Source organism: Sturnus vulgaris, chromosome 11 (genome assembly GCF_052056855.1).
Source record: "Sturnus vulgaris isolate bStuVul1 chromosome 11, bStuVul1.hap1, whole genome shotgun sequence".
Classification (NCBI taxonomy): domain Eukaryota; kingdom Metazoa; phylum Chordata; class Aves; order Passeriformes; family Sturnidae; genus Sturnus; species Sturnus vulgaris.
The window spans coordinates 11,679,613-11,691,546 of NC_142253.1; the positions used below are offsets into that span (position 1 = coordinate 11,679,613).

General features: G+C 50.2%; 1 protein-coding gene across 1 annotated transcript; it reads left to right on the forward strand.

The window, feature by feature from the left end:
- Positions 1–8,988: 8,988 nt before the first annotated feature.
- On the forward strand, positions 8,989–9,835 carry H1-10 (H1.10 linker histone). The gene has a single exon (XM_014890504.2). It carries the CDS (start codon positions 9,039–9,041, stop codon positions 9,693–9,695), a length of 657 nt encoding a protein of 218 aa, XP_014745990.1. The 5' UTR covers positions 8,989–9,038; the 3' UTR covers positions 9,696–9,835.
- Positions 9,836–11,934: the final 2,099 nt, after the last annotated feature.

Genomic DNA, 11,934 nt, shown 5'->3' on the forward strand with positions numbered 1-11,934 from the left:
CTTCCTTACTGTAAAGTTTGTGCCCTCCAGCTTGGTTTTTGAGAGTGGGGTGAGCCAGCCCTGTTTGCTTGGCTCTGCTAGAGAGTTACCCCTCTGCTTCTCTGGAAGCTGCTTGGAGGGGCAGGAATGAAGCTGGATCAGATCCATCGGTGAGGACAGTCCTTCAGCCCTGTTCCTGGGACAGCCTTTGTGTTTTGGGACAGGCTGTTAAAGCTCTTGCTGCCCTCCTCTTAGAGGGGTTGTGTGAGCAGAGCAGGCTCAGCCCTTCCTGGGGTTCCTTGGAGTGCATGAGGGCCTTTCTGTGGTCCAGCCTAATCAAAGTTAAGCCTTTAAATTCTAGATGCTATGACTCTCTGCATGTATTCACCAAGGCTGAGCTGACAACCATACCCAGAGGAAGATGGAAAACAGAGTTTAGTGAAATGAGGGCAGTTATTTCAAGAGCTTTCTAACAGTTTTTGTGCTCTGTATCCTATTTTATGGTGCTGTCCTATCACATTTTTCTCACTTGACTGGGCTTTTGCTGTCCACATCAATCTCAAATAACTGCACTAGCACTGTGTCCTAGTGGGACCGCTTTTCTGTCTGCATCCTTTTGAAAGACTTTGACCTTCCACTCATCTCCATTTAAAGTGTTCTGCACTTGTTTTCTGTGGACACAGCTGGAATGTGAAGAAAGCCAAGCTGGGGGAGGGGGGGAACAATAACCCTGAAATTTTGGGGGAAAGGGGATGATCTGAACTTTGCAGCCTTCTGCCTGCTTTGGTCTTGGGTGGTGGAACTGAGGCTGCAAGGGCTGTGGCTGAGCCCTGAACTGACCCGTGTTTAATGTCTTGCCAGTCAGATTAAACGGGGAGAGGGAGAGTGCTCCAGATGGGGTAGGACAGCTGTGGGGCTCCTTGCCACAGGATGTTATGGATCCTAAAGGGGAGGGAGGATTCCATTTGCCACCTACGTACCGATGTTTTTACAGGTGGCAATGCATACGGGTGTTCAAAAACCAGTGCAGGAGGCAAGCAGCATGGGAATTGGTGCCCTGCTGTTACACTCGGGTGTGGTGTTGTCACAGATGGGGACTGGTGTTCTGCAAGAATCACTGTCATCACTGTGGTCTGGAGAATCCTGGGACTGGAGAAGGCAGCTGGACTGACTTGCTGCAGGGAACACACACGCTTAAAACCACTCCCCACACCATCTTTTACTTTTGTGATGACCTCTGTTGCTGGTGCAATGACAGTGGGTGCAAGGGTGACTTGTTGCTGGGTGAATCCCAGAGGAAACTCGCAATGGAAGAGGCTGAGACATTCAGCTGGTTCATGGGGGCAGCTGAGTTTTGAGCTGGTTTTGCTCTTTGCCCAGGTCCTGGCAGGGCAGGAAGAAGAGACCGAAAGACGGAGTCTGGCTGGACGAGGGGAGAGGGTCGGTTCCCGAATCCACGGTTCCTAAGCGTAACAGGCAAAGCTCCAGCAGCTCAGCCGGGCGAGGTCGCGGCAGGGCAGGCAGGTGTGGGGCCCGGCGGCTGCTCCAGCTGCGATGTGCGAGTATGAAAGCTGGGGAATCACACAACCACATCTATGCTGCAGGAGCTGCGAGGGGGGAGTCGTGTCAAGGGAATTCCAACAGACCGTCGACTCTGGCACATGGAAGGCGGCACGGAGAGCCGAGCTGCGAAGCCTGGGGCAGGAACGCTCCCGCAGGAACGCTCCCGCGTGCCTTGGCAGGGGCACCCAGCTGGGCTTTGGGGCTGGAGCACCACAGCCTGCCCTGACCCCCAGCAGGAGCCCTGCAGCCAACCCAGCCGCCACCACGGCGGGCTCGGTGCCAGCCCCATCCCCGCACACCTGGAGCCCCAAACGGCCGCCACCGCCACCAGCCCCAGGTGTGCAGGGACCCCGGAGGGAAATGTGTCACACAAACACAAAAACACGCTCCGGTTTCTATAGGTACACCCAATGTTTCTAAGCAAACACGGGTGTGTTTGCTGTTTACATGCTCATTACACCAGCAGGCATGTGTGTATGTATTTATTTACCAGGACGCCTCTTTTGGAGAGCAAATCAGCAGGGAAAGCACGAGAGCACAAAGGAAAGGCACGGAGTTGTGTGTGTATGAATTGCTGTATTACACGGGCAAATCTCCCAAGGCTCAGAGACAGAGCACGAGTTACAGGTTTCTGTTTATGAGACGTCTGGTTGAAGCCTTACCCATGTACACACATGTAGCATTAAATATTTCTGTCTTCATATACATATACATACTCAGAGAAGGAGAAAATTAATTATTAAATTAAATATTTCTTTCTTAATTAGCATTAAATATTAAATTAAATATTAAATATTAAATAAATATAAATAATAAATAAATAAAATATTAAATATTAATATTATTAAATAAATTAAATTAAATTAAATATTAAATTAAATAGCATTAAATATTTCTTTCTTCATATACATATACATATACATATACATATACATATACATATACATATACATATACATATACATATACATATACATATACATACTCAGAGAAGGAGAAAAAAATCTCAGATATGGCTACGCCCATACATACTTTATTTATATATTTATATAAGAAAATTGAATATTAATTACACGGATATACACATATACAAAGGTGTATATGTCTGTGTATTAGTTACTGCCCCATACGTGGAGAGACAGAGATGATCACACACATTCAGACACATTTTTTATACTTATATGCTTGTATTTTTATGGGTGTGGGTTTTTTCTCTTTGTCTAAACACGGAGATTTTTCTTACTATTTATACACTTCTCTGTGTCTATTTCATATATTTAAATAACTTTATATAGTTGTATATTATTTATTTCTGTCTGGTTTTTATATAAAAGGGTCATTTACAGGCAGCTGTCTGTGTGTAGTTTAGCTATTTTTATATTTCTTTGAAAAAGAGAGGAGGGGGAGGGAGACAGAGAAGGAAAATAAAAGAAAATACAGACACGTAAATAAATATCTAAATAAATTGGATGTAGAACTGGATATGGGAACATTTGTGTGTGAGTTGTGAGGGGGAATGACCGGCTCTCTCGTGCTTGCTCTCCATACACACATGCATGCAGACAGAGAATGTATGTCCAGATCAAGACATGCACACACACACTGCATATGTATCCCAGATATGATAAAATAATATATATATAAAATATATATTATATATATTATATATGAGGCAGAAGAGAGGGTGGGAGAGACCACAGCAGCGCGCACACACACAGAGATAACCCACAGGCATTTTTACAGGGGGAGGGATGTGATGGGGTTATTTTTACCATGCTCTGTGTAGGTCTTTCTCTCCCTCTTGGGGGAAAAGGAAAAGATGGGAAGAACGGTAGCAAATAGGCACACACATACAATTAATTACACATATAAGTAAATGTTTAAATAAAGCATGTGTGGCTGGAGATATGGGGAATGCTCTGTCTGTGTGTGAATGTGCATGTGTGCTTCATATTTGTATACATGCACATCTCTGTGTTTTTGTGTGTAGCAAGAGGAAAACTGAGCAGCTCAAAATCTCACTGTACACATGTATATGTGCATGCAGAGAGGGAAAGGGCATTGTGTGTTTTTAAGGACCGTGTGTATGTGTGAGTATCTCTAGTTATATATGTAATAATATACAGAGTTATGTATTCATATGTATGTGGATATATAGCAAAAGATATTGTGTGTTAGTGTGAACACTTGGTGAGTACACACATACCATATACACATACACATACAATATACATATACATATACATATACATATACATATACATATACATATACATATACATATACATATACATATACATATACATATACATATACATATACATATACATATACATATACATGCAGAGAAAAGAGAATGAACAGGTCACTCTCTCTGCCCTCCATATACAGTACATATGCATATATGTCTGTGTATATTTACAGAAAGGGAAAAGTGTGTGTGTGAGAACAATGCTCTCTCTGTAAATGCATGTGTACTTACGTGTGTGTATATATACAAATATATATATTTCAGGCAAACTCTTATGAAAAGAGCTCTCATCCCTTTCTAAGCATAGACCTATGTATATACATATAGTGAGAGAATTATGCACATTTGTGGACAGCTCACATATTCTTGCTCTCTATATATACATGAGTGTGCAAACAGTGCTTTCTCCAATTATATGCAAATATATACACTATATATGCATATATAAAGAGGATGCTCTATGTGAAGTTTATATATATACAATATATGTATGTATATAGGTTTATCTATTACAAAAAAAGCATTTCATGTATGAGAACATACGTATATACAGAGAGAATATACATCAGAGAGTGTTGTATGTGAAAACAGTTCTCTGAACGGCTCAATGTGTGTATATATGCACATCTATAAATATATAAATAGTCTATATAATATAAAAATACACTTTATATTCAATACATTATATATACCATACCTGCTACTTCATCCCCCTATTATGTAAGTATATATCCCTAAGTATATCCCTAGTATCTAAGTAGATATGTATCTATGTGTATACACACATGGAGTGTGTGCACGTGTGTAGCAAGAAAGAGTGATGTAATTGTACGAAAGAACCAATGTCGCTCTGTACAGATATATAAATATGTATATCTGTGTGCATGTACAGGAAGAGAACCGTGAGTGTTAACAGCTCTTTAAGTACATCCCTACATCTGTAGGGAGAGGAGAGGCAAGCATGCTGTCTATATGTAAAGCATATATATGTGTGTTTATCTGCATTTATATGTATTTGTGTAGAAAGAGAGAGGGGTATCCTGTGAAAACAGCTCACTAACTATACATATGCAGGTGCATGATGCAGAGAAAATAGTGTTTCTGTGTAAACAGTATGTTTTAATTATGTATGTATAGATACATAGGGAGAGCTGTGCATGAACAATCTGTATGTATACTCATATATGCATCTATATACTCATATATAAGGCAAGGGAGAGTACTGTGTGTGAGAATGGCTCTTACTATCTCTACTCACATGTGTACATATGGAGAGAGAATATATCAACATACATACATAGATATGCATGTATTTATGCATCTCAGAGAGTATATATGGGGGGAGGTGAGGAGAGAGTCATGGAAACTGTTTGTGTGTATGAATTGTTCTCACTGATTTTGTTATTTGTATATGTCTAAATATAAAGATATGGCAAGAGAGAATATGTGTGAACAGAGACTACTGTTACTGTGAACTATTCACAGGACTATCGGTGTGTGAAGATCTTTTTTGTGTGTATGTGTGCATTTATTTATATATAACAAGAGAGAATTGTGTGTGCAAGCAGCTGTCTCCCTAGTAATACGTGTGTGTGTGTAAATATGTAGAGAACGACAAGAGAGAACAGGCTCTCTCTACATATAGAAGTGTATATATATATACATATATAGTCACAGCTTTCTCCCTAAATAAATGTATGTATACCCATGCAGTGAACAAATTACGTGTGAACAGCTCTCTTCCCCCTCTGTATACATTTATATATAGCAAGCAAAGTGTGTGTGAACAGCTTTCCTCGAACTCTATATGTTCTGTTGGAATCATATATTATATTATATTATATTATATTATATTATATTATATTATATTATATTATATTATATTATATTATATTATATTATATTATATTATATTATATTATATTATATTATATTATATTATATTATATTATATTATATTATATTATATTATGTTATGTTATGTTATGTTATATTATATTATATAACAGTATATTAGAGTATATTATATTGTATTATAAGTATATTACAGTATATTATAGTATATTATGCTAGAATAGGTATATATTCTATTATATTCTGTTATGTGTGAACAGTTATGTATATAAGAGTACGTATGTATATATGCATATATACATATCTATACAGAAACAGAAAGGACTGTCATGTGTGAAACCAGCTCAGTACATAGGTATATATGCATATATATGAACAGAGAACAATATGTATAAGCAATGCTCTCTCTAATTATATTTGCATAAATTCATATATATATATAATTAAGAGTGAACACTCTGTACATACGTACACACATATATCTATACAGAGCCACTACTGTGTGTGAGAGAAAAACTCTCACTTGCTCTCTATAATGTATCACATACAGAGAAAAAATTATATAGAGATTATACAATTATATAAGGCAAGGAGAGAGAGTGATAGAAAATATGTATGAGGGAATAGATCTTGTTCTTTTCCTCAAGTATATATGCACATGTATCCATAGACAGCAAGAGAGAATAATTCTAATTATTCAGCTCTAATTCTGAACAGCTCTGTGTCTGTGTCTCTATGCATACACGGATGTATATAGTGAGAGAGAATAGTGTACATGTATTTGTTACATACAGAGAGGTCAGGAGAAAAGAGTGTGAGAGCTTATCCCTATATCAATATATATTGCATACATTGTGCATATATGTCTGTGTGTGCATAGTGAGAAGGTTTGAACAGCACGCTCCCTCTCTCATCCCTCGTTTCTATATATGCCAAAATGTGTGTATATATAGCAAGAGAGAACTGCCTGTGAACCTCACACTCTCTGTAGATATGTATGTATGTATATGAGACGTGTGAACATGACTCGCTGTCTGTGTCCATATATGTATATATGTCCATATATATGTATATAACGTGTTTATGTTCATATGGGGACAGTGTGTGTGTGTGTGTTTGTTGGGGCTATTTTCTCCCATTCTCTGTGTTTCTCTTACACACACACAAGCAGCCTCCCCCACACATTCTATTCACATAAATATACCTGCATTATTTCCACGTGTGTGTTCTATTCCGTACTCTGCCTTTGGAGGGGAGGGAGAGGAGCCCTCACTGACAGCCCTGGAGATTGGTGCTGGATCCCTGTGCTGGTCACACAGCCGGGGTGAGATCGGTGCACTCACTGCTCAGCCCTGCTCACACATCCACCCACCTATACACATGTATTGTTCTTAAATTTTCATATGTTTATGTCAATATTTTAAAATCTATAGCTAGGTCTTTACGGGTATGCCTGCACTTACATTTATTTAAAATTTACATGTAGCTATTAGATTAAATAACAACTGTTAGATATCACAGATCTATAATAGACACAACATACACACCAACCACAGTCTATAGCCGGCTTGGCTGTAAGCTCCCACCAGGCTACAGCGCTACATTTACACGTGTACAGGTGTGTGTTGCATGTTGCACACACGTACACATCATGCAGCCCCTGTCACCATGCTCGGTGACAGCAGCGCTGGGTGCCGTGTCCCAGGGGTGGGTGCTCCGTGCTCCCGGTGCTCCGAGGGGTTCCCGATGGGGATCCCTGGGGCTGTGCCCTCCCTCTCTTCGTGCCCGAGCGCCCCAGGGGCCGGGCAGAGCTCATCACAGGGGTGCTGGCACGGCTGCAGGGGGGGCAGAACCCCACTGTTCTGGGGGGCAGGGGAGCAGAGGAGGGAAAGGGCACCCCGCTTCGGTTCGGGATGGGGGTCACACACGCGGGTGGGCAGGATCCTGCTGCCCCACGGACCCCAAGACCGCCTCCGGCGGCGGGGGCTGGGCGAGGGAAATGGCGGAGAGAGTCGGGGGATGGGGAGAGGGGGAGGAGGAGGAGGAGAAAGGGAAGGCGGCGGGGTTGTGCGGGCTTGGCGTGCGTGGGCAGGGGGCGGGGTGCGACAGTGTGTGCGGGTGTGACCGTGTGTGTGTGCGTGCATGTATGTGCGTGTACAGTACGTGTGTGTGCATTTGTGTGTGTGCATTTGTGTGTGTGTGCATTTGTGTGTGTGTGCACACCCCCGTGCCCGTGCCCCGCGCCCCAGCACACGCGTGTGCGGCTGCGGGGCTCCCTCCGCACACCCACACACCCGGCCCACCCGCGGCGGGAGCACACGGATCCCACTCCCGGGAGCGGGAGGAGACGGTTCCGTCCTGGCCCAGCCCCGGGGTTCGTGCACTCCTTTCCTCCCTCCCGCCGAAGCCGCGTATCTCCGGTGGGATTTGAGGGAATGGAGTGAACTGGGGGCGTTCAGAGCTGCTGCTCCCCCACGCCCATAGAGAGCTGCGTATGCAGCGGGGCTTGAGCCCCCCCGCCCCGCTCCCACGGCACACAGAGCTGCAGGGGCGGCCACGCTCCACACACTCTCCCACACCCACGGCACTGAGCCCGGTCGGGAGGCTCCGCAGCCCCTCCCCAGCCCCGCCGCGCTTTTCGCATCCTCCCCTGCGGGGCGATGGCCGCCAGGAGGGGGGGTGGTCACACCGGACACGCGGGGCTCCCCCGGGGGCCTCCCCCATTGACCACAGGGATGAGGATCGGTGGGAGGGCGGCCCCAGTCGCCGGGGCGAGGACCCCCGGCCTCGGCGGGGCATCTCCGCGCTGCTGCCGGCCGCCGCGGGAGGGCGTCGCCTGTGTTAGTTCCCTTCGGAGAATCCAGGGCCAGAGCGGCCGCCACCGCCCCCCGTCCCCCGCCGCCTCCCCCCCGCCCGCGGCGGCCCCTCTTGGGCGGCGGGCGACGGCGACGGCGATGGGCGGGGGGACCGAAGTGAGGCCCCAGTCGCCGCCATGCCGGGCACCCCCCCTCCTCGCCGCCGCCGCCGCGCCGGCCGCGCCCCCAAAATCTGGGCGGGGGTCGTCGGGCGGCGCGCGGCGGGGGGTGCGGGGGCGGCGGCGGGCCCGGGCCGGAGGGGCGGGGGGCTCGGGGAGGGCGCGGCGGCGCGGGGGGCCCGGGCGGCGGCGCGGGAGCCCCGCGAAAGAGCCCCAAGAAGCACAAGTTGGGGCTGGCAGCGGACCAGGCTGTTGTTGTTCTCAATGTGGTCCGCCCCGTGCCCATATAAAGGGCTGCGGCGGCGCCCGCCCCGGCAGAACGCACGCCGAGTGGAGTAGACGGAGTGTGCTCGCCGGGCCCCGCCACGCCGCCGCTGCCCCCGCCCGCCCCCGCTCCGGCCCGCGGCTCCCCGCACCATGTCGGTAGAGCTTGAAGAAAACGATCTGCCCATGGCCGAGGCAGAGGAGGCGCCGCTCTCCCCGGAGAAGAAAGCGGCTGCTAAGAAGGCGAAAGGAGGCGGCGGCGCCTCGTTGTCGCCATCGAAGAAAAGGAAGAACAACAAGAAGAAGAACCAGCCGGGCAAATATAGTCAGCTAGTAGTGGAGACGATCCGCAAGCTGGGTGAGCGCAATGGCTCCTCGCTGGCCAAGATCTATAACGAGGCCAAGAAGGTGGCCTGGTTCGACCAGCAGAATGGCAGGACTTACTTGAAGTACTCCATCAAGGCGCTGGTACAGAACGACACGCTGCTCCAGGTCAAGGGCACCGGCGCCAACGGCTCCTTCAAGCTCAACAGGAAGAAGCTGGAAGGCGGCGGCGAGGGGGGCGCGGGCAACAGCGCCCACAAGTCCCTCAAGAAGGCGACGGTCTCCTCGACCCGGCGGGCGGAGAAACCGGCGGCCAAAAGCAAGAAGCCCGAGAAGAAATCGCACAAGAAGGGAGCCGGCGGCGCGGCGGCGAAGAAGGACAAGGGCAAAGCCAAGAAGGCCACCAAGAAGGGAGCCGCGTCCCCCGGGGGCAAGAAGGTGAAGAAGTCGGCAAAGCCCAAGGCGCTCAAGAGCCGGAAGGCATGAGATTGAGGCGCAGGGAGTCTCCCGCCGCCCCCCGGACTGAGAGCCCCGCGGCACAGACTGCTCTGAGGACAGACCCCAGGGGACCCGCTTTGTCTTTGTGTTGCTGACTCGCCTCCGCAGCCACCGCCGTGCGCGGTGAGCGGGGCTGCGGCTGCCCCAGCCCCCCTTCCCCTTCTCTGCCGCCTTATTTTTTTCCGCCCCTTCTCCCCCCATCCCACTCTGCGGCTTTTCCCCGATCGCGCCCTTTTGTTTTCGGCCGTGCCCCTCCCCGCCTGTAGACGGTTCCCAGCCCCCACCCCCTCCTGCGTCCCCCCGGTTCTTCACAGGGATTTTTCCCGCCCGGTTTCCATAGCAGCCATTTTGCACGGGGCCCCCCCCGCGCCACGTGGGCCGGTCCCGCTCCCGCCGCCCGCGCGCGCCCCGCCCGGCCCCGCCCCTCCCGCCGCGCGCCGTGCCTGCTCGCGGCCGCACCGAAGGGCCGCGGCGCCCCCTGGCGGCCCGCGGCCCCGCCGCCATGGCAACGGCCCGGCGCGCGGGAGTGGCCGCCCCCTGGCGGCCGCCGACCGCACTGCAATGGCCTTTAATGTTTTTTTATGGGTCTAGGGGTGGGTGGGTTAGGGAGGGTTTGGGTTAGTGGGGTCATTTTTTGGTTTCGTTTTTTTTTCCTTTTCATTTATCGTCGTTTCAAATAAATTGGTACAAAACGCCTCTCCCGTGTGCTCCCTGCAGGTGTCGAGGACGGGGCAGGAAGGGGGCTGGTCCTAGGGGGGGGCTTCCCTGCTGGTCGGGGTCCGTCCGTGTGCTGATGCCCAGAGCCCGCATTCTCCTCCGAGCGGAGGACCGGAGCAGAGGAAGGAGGGTCCCCCGCCATGGAGGCGAGGGAGGAACGCGATGCTTGCGCAGCTACGCTCGGCTGAGCCCCTTGAGCATTGGGGCGGGGGTACCCCCGGCGGGCACCCGCAGCGCAGACCCCCGTCCCAGCTGCTGTCGATTCCCTGCAGCCCTGGGTTGGGCAGGGGCAGCTCCCAGGGCACACCCCGAGCTGCCTCTCCGGCCGGGAGCGTCCCCCGTGCCCCGAGCCGAGTCCCCGCGGGCAGCGGGGGCAGAGCCGGAGCCCCCCCGGCTCTATCTATTTATAGCGCACCCAGCGAGGTTGCGTAAATCCCGGCAGGATCTGGGCCATCTTGTTCTGCCTGCTGCGGGAGGGAGCACGGGCGAGGGATGAGCTCCGGCTCATCGCCCTCCGTGCACCGGGGACCCGCAGCGTGCACCGGGGCTGCAGGACAGAGAGGGGACGAGAGCTGGCAGCCCAGCTCCCTGCAGCAGGGAGGGGAAGTGCGGCATGGAGGGCAGGAGGGGGTGGAGTGGAGGTGCACGGTACTTCCCAGGGCGCCTATGGATAAGCCTCTGACAGCGCAGCCATCACCCCAACTCTCAGCTCCACAGCAGGGCTCTGCCTCACTGCCTCCCCCAGACAGGGAGAGTTTCATTGCCCGAGGGCTGCTCCAGCCATGGCGAGCGGCTGTGCTGGAGCATCAACCTGCTCTCTGTGCCTAGGGAACACAGCACGGATCAGGCACGTACCGAACAGCTCCCAGGAGGAGGTGACAGGGACAGCAGCCAGGGGGGCCTAGGGACTGTCACAGCAGGCAATGGCAGGGCCTTTCAGCACTCCTGGGAAAGAAACACCCCCTTCCTCCAGGGCCCCAGTCGCTGCTTTATCCCTTTGTCCCCTAGAGAACAAGGAGGGAGAAGGGAAGCAATTTTTACTCCCTGAAGTAAGGTCCTTTTGCTACATCCAGCAAGAGAAGCCAGCCATGCTCCTGGAAGAGACCAGCACTGGTCTGCTACAGGAGGCTGCAGCCTCCCTCCAGGCCTGTATTTAGAAGAAGCAGTCACATTCTGCTGCCCCACACCAAGCCTGGGAGAGATCTGCTGCATTCTGGCACTGCCCTGCCGTTGTGTCCTTAGTCAATAGCTGACGCTGCAGGTTTGGGAGGATCAGAGGGGATGCCCTCACCAAGGGCTGGGACATGGGGAGCAGAGGGGTCACCCTGTTCCCTAGGACGGGAGGTTAAACCAACCCCAGCTCAGGGCTCAGCTCTCATCTGCATGGCAAACTGTAACCACCTGTCCAGGAAAAGCAGCAGGTGCATTCCTGTGGGCAGATAAAAGCAAAGGGCAGGCAGTGATTCTTCAGCTGCCCAGCTCAGGGAAAGCAGCAGGGTGACACACTGTG